This window comes from Sciurus carolinensis, chromosome 1 (genome assembly GCF_902686445.1).
Source record: "Sciurus carolinensis chromosome 1, mSciCar1.2, whole genome shotgun sequence".
Lineage (NCBI taxonomy): Eukaryota > Metazoa > Chordata > Mammalia > Rodentia > Sciuridae > Sciurus > Sciurus carolinensis.
The window spans coordinates 179,997,980-180,017,388 of NC_062213.1; the positions used below are offsets into that span (position 1 = coordinate 179,997,980).

The 19,409-nt window shown below is 49.3% G+C and overlaps 1 protein-coding gene across 1 annotated transcript in view; it reads right to left on the reverse strand.

Annotated features, from left to right (window-relative positions):
* Window positions 1–17,277, reverse strand: part of LOC124966934 (bone morphogenetic protein 8A-like) — a 34,328-nt gene extending 17,051 nt beyond the window's left edge. Inside the window, exons 1-3 of the mRNA XM_047528847.1 lie at window positions 16,627–17,277; window positions 944–1,133; window positions 400–548 (exon numbers count right to left, since the gene is read on the reverse strand). Of these exons, the coding sequence (XP_047384803.1) occupies window positions 400–548; window positions 944–1,133; window positions 16,627–16,957 (670 nt within the window). The 5' untranslated portion in view covers window positions 16,958–17,277. The remainder of the gene's footprint in view (window positions 1–399; window positions 549–943; window positions 1,134–16,626) is intronic.
* Window positions 17,278–19,409: the final 2,132 nt, after the last annotated feature.

Genomic DNA, 19,409 nt, shown 5'->3' on the forward strand with positions numbered 1-19,409 from the left:
CCAACTTAGGACCTCACAGACTTGGGATCCCAACCATGGCCCCTCACTCGGCTTGAGGGTGAAGCCACTTCCCCCTACTGCTCTGGGAGCGCAGGAACTGCCAGTGTGGAGGGCTTCTTGCAGGGGGAGCTGCCCCTTCCTGGGGAAAGGGAAGGACTCATGGACTCTCAGATGTCCCTCAGAAGGAGGGGAGGGAAAGCGGCCCTGGCTGAGGGCATCCTTGTGCCCAGGACCCCACTCTCTCTACCCACTGAGTCCTCACAGTGGGCACAGCAGAGAAAGGCCAGGTGCCCAGGACCCAGCAAGGCCACTCTGGACAATGCTGGAGGCCTCAGCTGGCATAGCTTCCTGGGAGCCCCAGGGGAGCTCGCCCAGCCCAGCCCAGCCCCCGAGCCTCACCATCCTCAGTTTCCACATAGAGGCGGAGTCCCAGGTCCTTGTTACGGTTCAGCAACCAGCGGTCACTGGCTGCTGTGACATCCAGCACCAGCCAGCCCTCGTCCCCAGCTCGGAGCGTCTGAAGATCCAAAAAGAACAAGTCAGACTCCCTGTGGACACGAAAGAACAATTAACCGATGGCTGAGGGCCGGCCCAGATGCCTCTGTGTCTCATGCCACCTAGGGGACCACTCCTGGGACGTCTGTCCTGCCCTGACTCTGAGCTCTTTCTGCGCCTTATTTCACTGATAACCACGTCAAACATGATACTGTGCATGTGGGAAACAGACTCAGTGGCTCAGTGACCCACCAGGGACCCACAGCCAGGACGGCAGGGCAGGGACTTTCCGGCCCAGCATCTTTCCCATCTCTGAGGCTCTTCTCCCAGGAAGCTTCCCTTTCCTCCTCTGGGAAATGCCCCTTCCCGCTAGGAGGGGCAGGACACACTGCCAGATGCTGGCGACGAGCCCACGAGATGGGAGGGTGCCTGGGCCAAGGGAAGGCACCTGTTGGAGTGCTCCTGGACCACCTGGAACATGCTGATGCGGAGCGTCGTGTTGAGCGGGCGGGTGCTGGGCAGCTTGTAGACCCGGAACTCTGCAGCTGTGACAGCCTCCCCTGCTGGGATCTGGGTCAGATCAAAGTGGAACTCCTTCCAGTGGGGCTCCTGGTGGCCCAGGGCTCGGTCACGCTCCACTGGAAAACAAAGTGGGAGCCAGGCAGTCCCTCATGGTTGGCGTGGTTCAGGCTCCAGAGTGGGCAGAGTCAACTGTTAGCTGCCCCTATTTATTGACTGTCCTTCAAAGGGCCCTGGGCAGCCTGTATGGGGTGTACAGCTTCTTCCTGTACACGTGGGTTTGTTCCTGGCTCTGCTGGGGAGCACTCTGAACACAGAGCCTGGTACAGATGTGCTCAAGAGGTCAAGCCTAAAACTCACCCAGTGCCACCTTGTCTCCTTGATGGCCCTGGGATCCACGATGAAAGAGCAGAAGGCTCTCCTCTGGGAACTTCCAGGATAAAGGGGAGCTGGACATGGAACTCAAGGCAGAAAAAGCATTAGTCCCATGGGTGAACCTGGTGGGCAGGGACATAACTGGCTGCATTACAGTGGGACGGTGGCTTCCCAGAGTCTGTCCTTGTTCCTGGATGGGAGGTGGGGGAAGGAAGAAGGTCAGATCTCACAGCTGAGCTAGGCCATGAAGTTTGAGTACAAATTAGCCTCAGTGTCCAAGGAGAGGGCCCTGCAGAGGAGAGGCCAGTGGAGCAAAGCTGAGGGTGGAAGGACCTAAGGGTAGGGAGGGACAACCGCTGCCAGAAATCACAAGAGACAAAGGACCCAAGGACAAGGGGAAGGAGGAAGGAGGGAGAGAGAAAGGAACAAGGAACACCAAGGTAGGAATGAAAAGCTCCTGGAAAGTTCTATTCAAGTGCTGGGAAGTCAGAGGGTCCCCCCCATCCCCCACCGGGGTGGTGACATCTGAGCTGGCCTTGACAAATGGGAAGGTATCTCTGTGGGTGGTGAGGTGGCAGGTGTGCTCTAGGTAGAGGGGTGTGGTGTGTATTGGTGAGGGGTGCTGGGGGTCACCCACAGAGTCACTCTCTGGACAGCAGGGGGTCTGACTGAGCCGCTTTGGGGAGATGGAGCCCTGGGCTGGGGGCAAGGCTACAACTCTGGCCCGTAGGCAGCAGCGCGGGCTGAGAGGCGGAGCGGAGAACCCTGTGCAGGCAAGAGTGAAGGGTGAAAGGCAGGCAGGGGGTGAGAGCCAAGGTGGGGTCAGTGGTGGGACTGGCCCAGCCATCTGGGCAAAGGCCACGGCTGTGGCATAATTTGCCCAGCTGCACAGACCTGCCCAGGATGGTATATTTAGGGCAATCTCATTTTAGCTCCCTGTCACTTGCAAATATCAAAAATCTGTGTTTCCGGAAAGCAGGGTGGGAGTTGCCCAGTGCCTTCCCTAAAACCCAACACTGAGATTTTAATTATACGTTTCTGAGTCTTTTTAAAACCCTCTGTGGTTACTGGGCTCAGTGACCACAGGTCAGGTTTTAAAAAGCATCAGGCTGAGCTGCCAGATGGATGTGGGAAGCACTTCCTGTCTTTGTGGTCCCCACATATCATCCCTGGTCCAGGAATGGACAGGCACACAGCTGTGCTGAGTTGGGTCAGGGGATAGGCATGTTAGAGTAGGAGCAGATGGGAGGCTTCATCCCCAGCCCAGGGAGGAGAAATGGAATGGAATGGGCAGTGTCCCATCGAACATTAGGGTGCTGTGCACACAGTGCATGCATGCCAACCTGAGGGCTTGGTTGCTTCAGAGGCAGTGTGACAAGGGAGAGGTCCAGGTCCCTCCCCCATAAGAAGATAGCATTGAGGGTAGGGTTCTGGACCTTTGCTGAGTGATTCTTGTGCCATGAATAACTACACCCATGTGCCCTCTCTATAGACACAGTTATACGCATACAACTTTGGTAACAATTTCAGTGGCTTTAGGAACTGCACAGATACCTCTGTTACATGCCTAGGGAAGAATTCCTGATTTTTAAGATGAAGTAGGTTCAGGCTGTTGGCTGTCACAGGACGTGAGACAGACAACGAAGGAAGATTCCTCAAACACTCTATTCTCCTGACCTCTTTCAAAGCATCATTGTGTGCACCTGCCCCCATGTCACAGTGGAGTTGACAGGTGCATTCACCTGGGGGCTCCCTCTTGGGTCTGGGGACTGAAGGAACAATCCACAAATCTGCCAGCTCTTTGGCTCCCAAACTCGGTAGCCACCGTCCCTCGATGACCATGTGACCTATGTAGACTGTCTCAAAACAATCTTGTTCAACTTCTGAACTTCTGTGTCATGGGTTTGTGAAATCAATAAACCAAGCAGGGATTCCAGCCCAGGAAACTGCCCAGCCTGGCTCTTCCAGGCAAGCATTAGAAGTTTGGAAATTTTTAGGAAAACAATGAATTTCATCTGATGTTGATAAAACTTCCTGAGGTGCAGCATTGAAACAGATATTACTGGAACTGGCTGAAGGAAGTGCCCCTTTCTTTGCTGAACTGTATGGATCCACGGTTGCCCAGTGACTGCTTCTTTGGATCCAGAGAGCTGGTATTGTGTAAGAGCATTTATAGGGACCTGGATTTTCCTCTGGTAGTTCTGGGGAAGGCAGTCTCTATTTTAGCCTCTCAGACAGCACTGAGAGGTGTAGCTAATCTGGCCAGTAGCTGGTGCTCCTGGTCCCAGTTCTGACCCTGTTAGCCACCAGCCACTTCCACTGTGTGGAAGTCTCCCTGTCTGTGAAGTGGGGACACTGGTATCCTTTCCATACAGTGTTGTGAAAAGACAAGGACTATGGGACAGGATTGATGGCCAATCCTTAGGAAGCAGGAGGGGTGGCACTTCTAATTTCCAAACTAAATAAAGTGATAGCATCCAGGCAGCTCACCAAGAGGCTGTGTCTGAGACTCGAAAGCCATGGGGTGGGGGAAGGGAGGCATCCACATTTTTTTTTCCCCTAAATTAAAGTGTGGAGTGAGAAAATAGTTCAACAGAAAGACATCTGAATGGCTTCCAGATGTCTCCTCACCCACCTGACATTAGTGACAGCACTTAACCTTTTGGGCTCAGTGTCTACATGTGCAAAATGATCCTTTGATATAGGGCCAAATGGAAACTGTAAAGAGCCAGGTTTGTTACTATCATGGTACTTGGTTATGCTCCAGTAGATGCTTCTGACATATTATCCAGGGGCATTTCCTTCTCAGTGCATGCTCAGCCCCCACCACATAACCAAGGTCTGGAGTCTCCCAAAGATGTCAGGACTGCACAGCACTGGGACGGCCTCCCAGTTCTGGCTCAGACAGAGAGCACCAAGTACAACTTATACTTTTTTTTTTTTTGCTGGGTATCAAATCCAGTGCTAGGCCAGCACTCTACCATTGAGCCATATGCCTAGCCCACAACTTGCACTTTTATACACATGTGGGAATGGAAACCAGGAGTCCTGGCTCCCAGTTGGGCTCCTTCCACCATGGTGGCCCACCACTGTGATTGCTAAAAAAAAAAAAAAAAAAAAAAACAGCAGAAAAATTAAGTTGGACTTGGCCCAAAACAATAGGTGCCTGAATACACAGCACAAAATCAAATCACACCACGCTCTGGGTTGAGGGTCCACAGCAGGAATTCATGGAAAGGCAGAGGTCTGTACAAAGTGATTTCTTGGGTTTTCCCAAATTCTAATGCTGGCGGTAGAAAGTTCATACCTGGGTTCCTGGGAGATCAGACAGGTGTAGGGAGGGTGCCCTCTACCCAGTCACTGTCCTGGATTCCAACCATCTAAGATATGTCCTGCCAGGACTCCTCTCTCCAAGGTGGTCCAGTAAAGGACCATTGCTGTTTGGAGCAAGGTTTCTGAATAGTAAATTATTTCCCCCATTTGCAAAATCTGAGGCAGGAATTGCTAATTTTAGGAGTCCCAAAATTTCACTTTTGGGGATGTGGGAAAAGATTTCTAATTCTGTTTCCTTCTCATCATTCTGAAGTTTTCATAAGATCAATGATTTTCCCATTCATTTTTCTTGGTCACATCCAGGAGTATTAATCACTTACTGAACACATTTGGAAGCTGAGCATATTGTATGCAAGTCACTATGTAGGCATAGGAAACACTGCGGTCAAAAGACAGACCCTTCCACCCAGGAAGTTAGATAAAAACTAAGTAAACCAACAAGATAACAAGATCAGTGTATGTAATAAGTGCCACGGAGGACATAAAGAAAGGCTGTGATTGGAAATAACACAGAGAGTATGTGGAGGACCATTTTATTTATGTTTTTAGCTTTAGTATGAAATAATTTTAGATTATTTAGATTTCAAGAAAAGTTGCAAGAATAGTACAGAAATTTCTTATATATTCTTCTCCTAATGATCACATCTTTTTTTGTTTGTTTGTTCTTGGGGATTAAACCCAGGGGTGCTTAACCACTGAGCCACATCCACAGCCCTTTTTATTTTTTATTTTGAGACCAGCCCTCTCTAAGTTGCTGAGGCCAGCCTTGAACTTACAATCTTCTTGCCTTAGCCTCCTGAGTCACTGGGCTAACAGGTCTGCACCACCATACCTGGCTATAATTGTATATTTTAAATAGAGAGAGATAAGCAACAAACTTCTAAACCAATTAAAAATATTGACCTTTTGGGGGAGGAAGGGAATAGGCACAGTGTAGGAGATGGAGATGGTCTGCTCTGAATGTTCCTTGTTTTGTAGATTTTGTAAAGATTTCATATAAGTATGAAACAAAATCAATTCAAAATACAAGAATAAAGAGCAAAATACAAAGTAAAGCAAATGAACTCACTGGGTTTTGAGTTGGTAGCTTGACCACACATTGAAGAATTATTTTAAGTGATTTAAAAACAGTAATTTGGAGTGGGGCCCAATGGCCCACACCTATAATCCCAGTGGCTCAGAAGGCTGAGACAGGGAGGATCTCAAGTTTGAGGCCAGTCTCAGCAATTTAGCAAGGTCCCAAGCAACTTAGTAAGATGCTAAGCAACTTAGTGAGACCCTGTCTCAAAATAAAAAAATAAAAAGAATTGTTGATGTAGCTCAGTGATAAAGTGCCCCTGGATTAAATGCTCAGTATCATAAATAAATAAATAAATCTAGTTATTTGATTGTATATCCATTCCTAGTAGAGTAGCTTAAGAACAAAATAAACTAAATATAAATCTTAAATTGTTTCAATAAGCACATTACTGGGATGATATTATTCTTTAGCTTCTATATGTGTATTATATATTGCATATATAATTACAGGATAAAGCAAACCATTATTATGTCAATGTTGTTAGGATCAAATTATTCAGTATAAAAGAAGATAGATAAAAATATAAGACCTAAGAATTTAAATAAAAGCCTATTATTCTAAATTTGAATTAGAAATATCAGTTTGAGTTCATTTTTTTTAATATATATTTTTGGTTGTGGATGAACCTTTATTTTTATTTATTTATTTTTATGTGGTGCTGAGAATCGAACCCAGTGCCTCACACATGCTAGGCAAGTGCACTACCACGGAGCCACAACCTCAGCCCTCATGATTTTTTTCTTCTTCTTACAGAATATGTACGAGGCTGAGGCAGGAGGACTCCAAGTTCAAAGTCAACCTCAGTAACTTATTGAGGCCTTAAGTAATTTAGCGAGACCTTGCCTCAAAATACAAAATAAGAAGGGCTGGAGGGCTGGGGAGATAGCTCAGTTGGTAGAGTGCTTGCCTTGTAAGCACAAGGCCCTGGGTTCAATCCCCAGCACCACAAAATAAATAAATAAGTAAAGAAGAGTACTTAAGCCAACAATAAGGGGCTTCATAATGACCAAAGAACGGACAACTGGAGTATGGAAAATACACAGAAACATGTATGTTAATATCTGCAAGTTCATCATCAAACTTTATTCACCTTTGGACAGTTTCCTTGGCTTTGGCTCTGCTGACATTTTGGGCCAGATAGTCTTTGTTAGGGCACCATCCTGTGTCTTGTAGGATGTTTAGCAAGATCCTGACCGCTGCCCATTAGATGTTAACAGAACTCCCTTGCCCTCCTTAGTTGTAACAACCAAAAATTATTCCAGATATTGCTCAATATTCCCAGGAAAGCAAAATCATTCTTGGTCAAGAACTACTGGCTTTGGATAATGCTGGTAATTCATTCATTATTTTATAACCTGGTCCTGGAAGTCTCTATTAGGAAAAGGAAGCAGCGGATGAAGAAATAGAGGAAGAGGATCCAAGCAGGGAACCAAGATGCAAAGGCCCTTTGTGTGTTTGAAAAACATCAAGGAGGCTGTGGTGGCTGGAATCTAGTGGTCAGGGACTGAGGTGTATGTACAAAAGGGGTGTGGAGTGACAGGCCAGGGCAGTTCATCTGTAAGAAATTCTGTACATCAGCCTCAAAGAACTCAGCCTGCAATTCAAAGAAGTCCTGTAACCTAGGAAGAATATTATAAAGTTCAGTTGCTGCTGATGTTAAAGTTCATGACCCTGGGAGGTGAGCTAGATGCCACTTGGGTCACAAAGCAACTATAGTTTCCAGCAACCACAGGGAATCCTTTTTAAAAAAATTTTTAATTGGTGCATTAGAGTTGTACACAATGGTGGGATTTATTGTTACATATTCTTACATGTGCACAGTGTAATAATGTAACTTGACCAATATCGCTCCCCAACACTTCCCTCCCTCCCTGCCTTTTACCTCCTGGTCCCTTTCCTCTACTGATCTCCCTTTGATTTTCATGAGATCCCTTCCCACCCTCACCACCTTTCTTTTTTTCTCTCTCTTTCTCTAGCTTCACACATATGAGAGAAAACATAAAACTCTTAACCATCTGAGTTTGGCTTATTTTGCTTACCATATGGCCTCTAGTTCCATCCATTTTCCTGCAAATAACATAATTTCACTTTTCTTTCTTTTTTTTAAATTTATTTTTATTGTAAACAAATGGGATACATGTCGTTTCTGTTTGTACATGGAGTAACAGCATACCATTTGCGTAATCATACATTTACATAGGGTAATGATGTTTGATTCATTCTGTTATTTTTTCCTCCCCCCCACCCTCCCACCCCTCTTTTCCCTCTATACAGTCCCTCCTTCCTCCATTCTTGCCCCCCTCCAACCCCCCATTATGTGTCATCATCTGCTTATCAGCGAGATCATTCCTCCTTTGGTTTTTTGAGATTGGCTTATCTCACTTAGCATGATATTCTCCAATTTCATCCATTTGCCTGCAAATGTCTTAATTTTATTATTCTTTATAGCTGAGTAATATTCCATTGTGTGTGTGTGTGTGTGTGTGTGTGTATATATATATTTTATATATATATATATATATATATATATATATATATAATATATATATATATATCACAGTTTCTTTATCCACTCATCAACTGAAGGACATCTAGGTTGGTTCCACAATCTGGCTATTGTGAATTGAGCAGCTATGAACATTGATGTGGCTGCATCTCTGTAGTATGCTGATTTTAAGACCTTTGGGTATAGGCCGAGGAGTGGGATAGCTGGGTCAAATGGTGGTTCCATTCCAGGCTTTCTGAGGAATCTCCACACTGCTTTCCAGAGTGGCTGCACTAATTTGCAACCCCACCAGCAATGTATGAGTGTACCTTTTTCCCCACATCCTCGTCAACACCTATTGTTGCTTGTGTTCTTGATAATCACCATTCCAATTGGGGCGAGATGGAATCTTAGGGTGGTTTTATTTGCATTTCTCTTATTACTATAAATGTTGAACATTTTTTCATATATCTGTTGATTGCTTGTAGATCTTCTGCTGTGAAGTGTCTATTCATTTCCTTAGTCCATTTGTTAATTGGGTTATTTGTATTCTTGGTGTAGAGTTTTTTGAATTCTTTATATATTCTGGAAATTAGTGCTTTTTCTCCCACTCTGTAGGCTCTCTCTTCGCATTGCTGATAGTTTCCTTTGCTGAGAGAAAGCTTTTTAGTTTGAATCTATCCCAGTTATTGATTCTTGCTTTTATTTCTTGTGCTATGGGAGTCCTGTTAGGGAAGTCTGATCCTAAGCCAACATGTTGAAGATTTGGACCTACTTTTTCTTCTATAAGATGAAGGGTCTCTGGTCTGATTCTGAAGTCCTTGATCCATTTTGACTTGATTTTTGTGCAGGGTGAGAGATAGGGGTTTAGTTTTATTCTGCTACAAATGGATTTCCCGTTTTCCCAGCACCATTTGTTGAAGAGGCTATCTTTTCTCCATTGCATATTTTTGGCCCCTTTGTCTAGTATGAGAAAATTTTATTTATTTGGGTTTGTGTCCATGTCCTCTATTCTGTACCATTGATCTACCTGTCTATTTTGGTACCAATACCATGCCGTTTTTGTTACTATTGCTTTGTAGTATAGTTGAAGTTCTGAGCTCCACTATGTGTATATACCACATCACATTTTCTTTAGCCATTCATCTATTGATAGGCACCTAGGCTGGTTCCATAGTTTGTCTATTGTGAATTGAAACACAGGATTCTTGACAGCCAGCTCCGTAGAGACACAGGCTGGAGGGACATGGATCAAGAGCTAGGGACAGATACTGCAACCTTCTACAAAACTCTCCATGGGGAAATAAAGAAGTTCTTTCTGAACTGCCGTACTGTAGCTTTGAGAAAATAAATAATCACAGAACCCTCAGCTGCCTACAGTCTGATCAAACCACCTCCAGATCCCAGGCTTCCGGGAAAGGCCCACTGAGGGCAGCAGGCAGCCTCCCTGGCACTGGACTGTCCACATTCTGCCTGTCCACTCTGGGGCCCTGTGCCCACCACTCACAGGATGGACTTCCAGATGCCAAACCCTGTGTCCCTCAACCTGACACCAAAAAGAATGGACTATTTTTGTTTCCTGGACAAAATTAGGCTCACCCAGGTCTTGTTTCTCACCATAAGTCGGATTCAAAAGACAGCCTCCTCCTCCAGCTCAGCGAGGCTGTCAGGAGGACCATTTTCTGACGGGCCCGTCAGCTTCCCCTCCAATCCTTCCAGCCTTGGAGGCCCACGGAGGAGCCTAGGCTCAGCTGTGTGCTCCAGGTCCTCCCTGACCTGGCCCCACTGTCTGTCTGCTATGGCCTCTGGTGCCTTCTGCCTGTGGGCACCTCCCCCTAGACATCCCTTGGAGGTCACCCTCTCCTGAGCTGTCTCTTCCTACAATGTCTAAAGGCTACTTTGCTCTCGGTCCCACTAAGGAGCCTCACAGACCCCAATATTGCTTTGCCCTCTTTTCCCTATGCCAGAGTTCATGTCCCTGGCTTAGCTGCCCCACAGGATGGTGGGCTCTTTGAGGTCAAGGGCTGAACATGAGGGAGGGACATGGGAGGCTTCCAGCAGCCTGCTCATTGGGCCCCCTGAGTTCCAGGGGCCTTGAGAGGGAGTGCCTGCCTGTTCTTCTCTAGGGCTGCTTGTTGTCTCTAGGATGGTGGCTCAGGGTCCAGCACTCACAGTCTCTTGGGTTGGGGCACAGTTGCTGATCTGAGGGTGACTTCCACATGGCAGCATGTCTTCGTTAGAGGTCACTGATGTCTTCATGTTGCTGTGGGACTTGTCTCCTCTCCGAGCCTGGCCCCTGAGGGAAGGGATGGGCTCGCCGGGGCCCTGAAGGCAGACAGGCTAGGCCTGTCTAGCTAGTCCTGCTGGTAACAAAGGCTGCAGGAGCCCCACTTCAGATCTAAGAAAAGACCCTGGTCTCCACAGCCCCTGCAGGCTGGAAGAGCCGTGGAATTGATGACCTATTGATTTTGCATCCCGAGGGGGTTTCTCCCACCAGAAACCTCGGCACTGTGGAGAAGAGGTTCTTTCTGAGGTATTTTCAGCCGGGTCTCATTACTGACTTTCTTCAAGAGCTGTTTCCATAAATGACTCTGTACACATAATTACTGATCCAGTCCTCAGATGGCTTCAGACCCCAAATTAAAAGGGAACATCCGCACAGGACACCACATCAAGCCTGCCAAGGTCAAAAATAGTTCTGAAGAGTTCAGAGCAAGAGTTAGGACGCACGATTCCGCCAGTTGAAACCCAGGAAAGAACTGAACTGTGGGAATTTTCCAGAAAGACATGGTCCAGTGGCACATCCCCTCTTGCCTGTGGAGAAGAGGCTTCCAAGAGGAGGTGGGCTAGGTGTTCCTCCCCACCCTGTGACTCACCCCTGGAGGAATCCTCAGCGGGCAGTGGGTAGGCACATTCTTTGATCAGAGCTGGGAAGGCCTGCAGGGCAACCCTGGAGAGGTGGGGAAACTGAGGCCCAGAAGGGGCAGAGATTTTGTGGAGGTCACATGAGAGGCTAGGGACCCATAATGTGGACTTTCAGACTTGGAGTCAATGTGAAGTGAGTGGCCCTGGAGTTAACAGGTGGCAATATTGAGATGTGGGAGGTTTTACCTGTCAACTAGGTCCTTCTGTCAACATGTGTCCCTAGAATGCCTGCTGAAAACACCTTCCAACAGGCAGAGCCCAGTGGAACTCGGGGTCCCAGGAGAGGGAGATGCCGCACCCATTGTGAACACCACCGTGACAGGAAGGGCTGGCTTCCCTCTGTCCCAACCTGGCCCAGACTCCTTCACTGGCTCTGGGTGCTCCCACTTCCTGCTGCACTCCTGTTTCCTTCGAGTTTGCCAGTCTGCCCGAGCACCTGCCACGCAGGAGCTGGGGTACATGGGGGAGAGTTAAGATTTTTCAGATTTGTTCAGGGTTTCCCAAAGGCCAGAAGAAAGAGGGGTTAGATGTGCCCCTGAATCATACAGGCAGAGAGAGACCAGGATTCTAAGAGAAATGGACACAATGAAGGATGGGATTTCTATCACCAAAGGAGCCTGTCTGTCCAGGATGGAGCTGGTGCTGGGGACAGTGAGATTTATGGAAACTCTGGTCTACTCCCTTTTAAAAGAGGGGTGGAATTTTGACAACCAGAAATGGAGGTGAGTATATTCTGTGCAGAGGGTACAAAATGAGCAAGAGTATAGAGCTAGGACGGAGTTCATTAAGTTCCTGCCATGTGTCAGGTGTCCAGTTGGTCACAATGCACATAAACTTTGTACTACACAAACCTGGGAGTTTGGCTTTGCTTCCTGCATCTTAAAGGTATGGAAACTGAGGTTAAGAGACTGTAGGCAACCTCTCTAGCATCTCAGAAGCTCCCAAGTGGCTCTCTCAGGATTAGAGTTCAGGTTTAATATGTCCATAGAAAGATGTGTACAAGAATGTTCAGGGCTGTGGAAGTAGCTTAGTGGTAGAGCACTTGCCTAATGCACACAAAGTTCTGAGTTCATCTTCACCATCACATACATACACACACACAAACACACAATATTCAGAGTTGCTTTATTTGTAATAAACAGAAACTGAAAATCACTCAAATGTCCATTAATTGGGCTGGAGTTGTGGCTCAGTGGTAGCGCGCTTGCCTAACGTGTGTGAGACTCTGGGTTCGATCCTCAGCACCGCATAAAAATCATAGAATAAAGGCATTGTGTCCACCTACAACTAAAAAATATTTTTGAAAATGTCCATTAATAAAAATAAATCAAGCCAGGCACTGTGGTGTAATCCCAGGGACTTAAGACTGAGGGAGGAAGATTGCAAGTTGGAAGCCAGCCTGGGCAACTCAGGGAGACCCTGTCTCAAAATAAAATATGAAAGGGGCTGGGATGTAGCTCAGTAGTTGAACACTCCTGGGTTCAATCGTTCAATCTCCAGTACAAAGAGAGAGAGAGAGAGAGAGAGAGAGAGAGAGAGAGAGAGAGAGAGAGAGAATAAATTAATAAGGACAAAGTGGTCTATTCATGTAATACTCTGTGATAAAACAAGAACTACAGAAACAACAAGAGTGACTCTTAAAAAAATTCTGTCTAGTGCCAGACTCGCTAGACACAAGATCATACATCATATGATTCCATTTATATGAAGTTTATAAAATGGGCCAAATGAATCTATGGTGATAGAAATCAGAAAGTAGTTGCTTGGGAGACTGGTTGATAGGAATGAGATTCCCAGAGGAGACACTGATATTTTTTTGCTCTGTTTAGTATGGTCTAAAGTTTATATAGTGAGTATGCTTTACTTCTATAAATCTCAGAACAACAAAGACACTTTAAAAACAGAATTCTCAGTTTAGAACCCACTTTCATATTTTGTCCAATTAAGCAGCATTCACTACATCTGAAGATGGGCCAGGCCCCAGGATGTGGAGGCATGGAGATGACCTTCTATGTGGCCTTGGGAACATCACCTAAAATCTCTCTCTCTCTCTCTCTCTCTCTCTCGCTCTCGCTCTCGCTCTCGCTCTCGCTCTCCCTCCCTTCCCCTTTCTCTGTTGGTACTGGGGATCTAACCTAACCCAGGGGCACTTTATTTTTTGAGACAGGTCTCACTAAGTTGCTAAGGTTGGCTTCGAACTTGAGATCCTCCTGTCTCAACCTCACGAGTCACTGGAATCACAGTCATGTGCTGCTGCACTCGCTCTAATCTCTTTTAAAAACCAATTGTGACAGTAATTGTAAGGTGCAAATGTTGAAAGAGATGTGGAGGTTCTGGGCACGTGCACATCACTGGGCAGCATCTCACACAACCTCTGACAGCCTCATAAAACGAGCAACTCCATTTTACAGTGGAGGAAACTGAGACTTGGACAGGTGAACAAGAAACCCTGATCACATTGAGAGTAGGTGTCTGAGTCAGGATGCAAATTCTGTCTGTTAACTCCTAAGTCAGAATTTCTTGATCCAGTCCTGATACCTTGCTATTGCTCCAGGCAGGGGAGGGTCAGTCTAGCACACCTGACAATTATCTATGTGGCTCATGCACTTATTATTTGTCTCTCCCACTAGAAGGTCAGCATAGATATATCCCTAGCAACTAGAATTGGGCCTGGCATGTTACAGGTACTAATAACTCTTTGTTGAATGACTGAGTGAATGGGAAAAGTGAAAAATTCCCTAGTATAGAATCAAAGGCTGGCACAGTGGCACACACCTGTAATCCCAGTGGCTCAGGAGGCTGAGGCAGGAGGATCCAAAGTTCAAAACCAACTTCAGCAATTTAGCAAAGCCCTAAGTAACTCAGCGAGACTCTATCTCTAAATAAAATATAAAAAAGGGAAGTGGAGGTGGTTAAGTGCCCCTGAGTTCAATCCCCAATCCCCCCCCCCAAAAAAAAAAAAAAAGAAGAAGAAGAAGAGGAAGAAGAAGAAGAACCAAAGGAAAAGACCTGACCCCCATGGGGAGAAGCATCATCCTTTAAGGTCACAGGGCAGGCAAGAGTAGAGCAGGTCTCACCCAAGGCCCAAATTTTCACTCAGCCCTGATTCTCCCAGATCCAGCCTCAGTTCGTCACCACCCCTGTCCCTGGCAGCTGGGACCACAGGAATAAGTTAGTCTGGTTCAGGGAAGGGTCAGCACAGAAGTGCAGATGGCGCCATCGGTCCCACCTAGACTACTGCCTGCTAGTGCTCTTTGTCCCTCAGTTTCTCTGCCTGGAACACAGGCACCTGCCTGGAACACAGGGTGGGAAAGGATTCTGGAAGAAGGAGCAGAGTTGGTCCTTCCTCTCTCCCTCCCTCCATCTCTCCTCCCTCCGGAGAGGCCAGGCAGGCCTGAAGGGCTCAAGCCTGGGGGGGGGCGGGGCAGAGCTGTGAGAAGGTTCCTCTAACACAGAGCCCCAGGATCAGGGCTGGGAGGTGCCTCATTTTTCCAGCATCACCACTGCAGACTGGACGAGAAAGCAGAGGTACAGATAACGGAAGGGACGCGGATGCAGACACGCAGGAACTAGGGCAGGCCAGGTGGTGGTACAAGAGCCTCGGTGCTCCCCTGCCTGAGCACAGGAAGACCGGGACAGGATCCCTCTGCTCCACACAGTAACAGTCCCATTTCTTCATCCTGACCCAGGGGAGTTAAGGGTCTACAGGCAGAGCTGGAAAGACAAGTGGGGCAGGGCCACCAGCTCTGACCACAGTCCTAACTCCCAACAGAGGACCTGCAAATCATGTGGGGCTTCCCAAGGCACTTGCTCTTCAGGGGGCCTGAGCTTTGGCGGGGGACCCTCATAAGACCTCAGCTCTAGGTCTCACAGGCTGCCCATCAACAGCTGGGACCTGGAAGGACTGGCCTCACTTCCTGGGGCCAGATGAGGCTGTCAGGAGAGGTGGAGCTGGAGGAAGCAGGTGGGAGCTGGGCGTGCCCGTCAGCACCACAGCAACTCTGCTATTAGACCCCACCGTGGTTCTGGGGCCCAGCCTTCGGGGTTGGGTCTGGGCCTCCAACACAGAAGGAATCCTGGTTCGTGTCTAATCCCCACATACAGCCTTGGTAATTACCAGTTAAAACTACTCTAGCTGAGAGAGTTCTAGAGTGCGGCGAGTGCATCAGAATAAAGAAGGCCCTTCTGAGGGTGCCACCCACAGCCAAGGCTGCACAAAGACCTGCTTGTTAATCTCACAGCTTCAGAGGCCCAGAACCCAATAGGACATGCAGAGATGAGGTAGGAAGAAGATGGGATTTGGAATCCACAGCCCTGACAATCTAGGCTTGTCCCTGCTGGGCACATAGAAGCCATCTATCCTAGGGGTACCCTTGCCTCTTTGGGCCCCTCTGTCCTCCCTGGGTGTGGGGATGGAGGCCATGGCCGTTCACGGGGTTGCTGGAAGCACTGGCAGTGATGCTGTGTGTGGAGGGGGCTGGCAGCCATGGCAAGGGTCCTGTCCCTGCTCTCACCCCATCAGCTGGTCCCCAGACCCAGTCTGCTGCCTGTCCCAGCTCAGACCCCTGCCTGTCACTAGACACAGACAGGAGGCAAAGTGGCTGGAGGACATGACCAACAGTAAATACTCATGACTCTACATTCAAGAGTAGTGGGGGGAAATGTCTTGGAGAGCTTTAGAACTCAGACTCAGTTTAGAGAGATTTCTGCAGACAGGAAAAGCCAAGCTTTTTCTGGGGGAAAGAAGAGGGTCTAAGCTGTCCCTTGGGTCATTCACAGGCCTGGACACTCACTCCCTGCCAGGCCACAGCCCAGGTCCCAGAGCTGTCTGTCCACTCCTTCCCCAGCCCCTCCCTGACAGCACACTCCACCCACAGGCTCAGTGCTGCACAGGGAAGAATCTGTTGAGGTGTGTGGACTCAGGCTTGTGGGTCAGCTCTGGTCACTTTGATGATGACCACGGCTTTCACACTGAACTTTGTCCCTCTTCTCAGTACTGACTGCCCTTATCACAGTGACAGTATCACTGCCTCTGTTTACTCACCAGTCTTCTCAGGACCCAACTGTCTTCCTGGTGCCACCCAACATCACCTGGTGGGTCCCAACATCACCAGATTCCTAAGCCTGGGTGTGGTTGGAGACAGGGTGAATGAATTCCCCTGGAAGTCCACATCTTCCCTGCTCATCTCAGGGAACCTGGGCCAGCCCTAGACTTTCCATTTCCTGACCATTGCCCCACAGGTACTGTCCACTGATCCCTGACTTCCTGTTCGGGGCAGGTTCTGGCACTGTCCAAGGATGCGCGCACTCTCCTGCTGCCCAATTCACTCCCAGAGCGGCCAGTCTGAGGACACTGTCACTTCCTCCTCGACATCCAGGGTTCCTGACGCCATCAGGCGCCTCCCACACTCACCCATGTTGACGAAGCTCATTACCAGGTCGGCGCGGCCCAGGTGCGGCTCCGAGGACCCACCGTACTCGTCGTTGTCGCTGACCATGGAGTGGTAGAGGTCCAGCATGAAGAGCGGGGCCGATGCAGGCAGCCGGGCAGCGGCGGGTGGTGCGCGGCGCCTGGGTGGCCCGGGCAAACCGAGCACCGCTAGAATCTCACGCTGCATGTCTCGGTGCTCGCGAGCGCCCAGCCGACCCTGAGGACAGCCGTGCAGGGCGTGCGGGCCGGGGCTGCCTCCCAGCGCGCACAGCGCCAGGCCCAGGAGCCAGAGCGGCCGGGGGCGCGCGGCCATCGCGGGCCGGTCCTGGGCGCTCAGCCGGCGCGCATCCGCTTCGCGGCACGGCCTGGGGAACGCCCCGACGGCGAGCAGGGGGCTGAGCTCCGAGGTCCACAGCGGGCGTCTCCTGAGCTCACAGCGAAATCCCTAGATCTCCCTACTCGCAGCAGCTGCCTGGACTTCGGGAAGTGGGGAAGCGGCCGCCGCGGCCACGGGGCAGAAGATACAGCAGAGACTGGGATTGCAGGCTAATCGTCTGTCGCCGCCGGTCTAGCCAGCTGACGACGTAGCGGGCACCGACAGCGGGCGAGCTCGGTGGCGATCCTGGCGGCAGACCTGCTAGTTACGGTGTAGCTGCAGGGCCGTCGGTGCAGCTCTTCAGCCCGGCCTCCTCCGCGAGACTGACCAATGGGGACACAGAGGCGGGGACAAGGCGCGGAACCGGCGCCCAGCAAGAGTCTGGGTTGCTGCTGGAGTTGAGGGTGGTAGCAACTCCAGGTGCAGCCCTGGGTTCGGGGTGGGTGGGCTGGGCAAGAGTTCCAAAGCTCGGGCGTCAACGTCGGTAGGGCTGTCCTGGGCTTCCCACCCAACCGATGGCGAGCAATGCAGGGCCTCGACTCGGAAGAACCCTGGGTCTGGGCGCAGTCTCGGGAAAGCAGGAACCTGCGCTCCCGCGGGGCGTGTCCCTCAGCGTCCAGCAGGGATGGGGATCCCAAGTCCCGTCCCGCCATCCATGAGATCCGCAGCCACGCCTTAGTGCTTGGTAGACGTTACCGGGCCCTACTCGCGCCTCCAGGTACCATCTGGAGGAGCCGGGCAACCATGTCCCGAAGGTGGGGCACGTTACTCTGCCAAAAGCGGCCGGCCCGGGGTCCCAGCTAACACAGCTCCACACCGTCTCTGGATGTTGCTGTGGAGACCTCCAACGCGTGCCCAGTGGACTCTCCCCACGCGCCCACCCACCAGGCTCTCGCGTGCGCACTGCCTACCCTACTGCTGATCCTACCGCTTGCTACAGATGCTAACCCACCTTTTGCCTCCAGCCCCGCCAAGGCATTATGGGGTCTTCCCGGGATACCCGGGTACACCCTTTGCTCGTCTTCCCAATTGTCATGGCTCCTAACAGCTTTCAAGAGAAGGGTCCTCACCGAAACGCCCCCATTGACTCAGCCCCTTCCTGCCACCTGCCTTCCCCAGCGGCTTTCTCACCACATTGACTCTTCCCGCGCAATCACTGATTGATGATGTGGGAAGGGACACCAAGTCTGAACTCCAAAGGTTCCGCTGGACAAGAAATGTCAGTGGGAGGAAAGTGCTCCAGTAGAGGGAATGGCCTGTGTCAAGACCCTTAGATTCCAGGGAGCAACATAATGGCAGGTAACAGCGCCTGTCTCCTGCCAGGCATGTTGTGTGTCTGTACCATTCTGTAATATTCACACGTTATGAAGTACACACCATTGAGCCTTTTTTAGCAGATGAGGAAGTTGAGGCACACAGAGGGCAAGGGACTTCCCCCAGCTGATACAACAGTGGAGCTAGCCCGTGGCAGGTGGGCACCTGAAGTTCAGCAGTTCATTGGAGCCCAAAGAGCAAGACTCCTCCAGGAGCAGAGGGATGGACCACAAAGTGCCTTGCAGGGAGTGACATGAGAATCTTGGGCACCTAGTAATTATTGTGTCTCCCATGTGAATTCAAAATTAAAATTCCAAATAAAGGTATAATGCCTACCCAAACCACATATTGATGGGATAACTTTGAGGTTTTAATTATCAACTACTTTTTTTTCTTGCTATGTTGCCCAGGGTGCTCTCAAACTCACAATCCTGTCTCCACTAAAATTTTAATGTAATCACTTGCTGGTGTCTTAAGCACATGTCTAGTTTTTTGATTACCCAACAAAAAATTTTTACACACTGCTTGCAGGCCCCATAGAGACACTGAACTTTAACCAATGGAATGTGGAAATTATGGATAATGTAACTGTGGAAACTGACCAATTTGAGGCCAGAGCCAGAATGCAGAGACTATTGATTGCAGGGAGTCCAAAATCAGGGTCTGAAGTTGGAGCAGGTACAGTGGTCTAGAGAAAGAGGGCACCGACAATGAGATTTTAATGGTGATGGGATGGACAGGCAGAGGAGAAAGTTATTTGGGAGGCTGAATCCACAGGATCTGGGGACAGAGGGAGAGAGCAAAGTCAAGGGGTTGTTCATGTCAGCTTGGTCAGGGGCTCTGAGTCTCCCGCTGACACCTGCTTCATTGTCCTCTCTGCACCCTGTGCATCCCCTGAATCCACATCACAGCATTTGAAGCCTCCAATGCAACTGGTTATTGCCAGATAATGGTTTGTGCAATGCTGGGGTCCTGGCTAGACAGCAAGCAGCCCAGTGTTGGGCTGATTCTTAGGACAGAAACCATTCATCTTGACTTATGGTGAGTGGAGAGAGCATTCAACAAATGTTAGCTG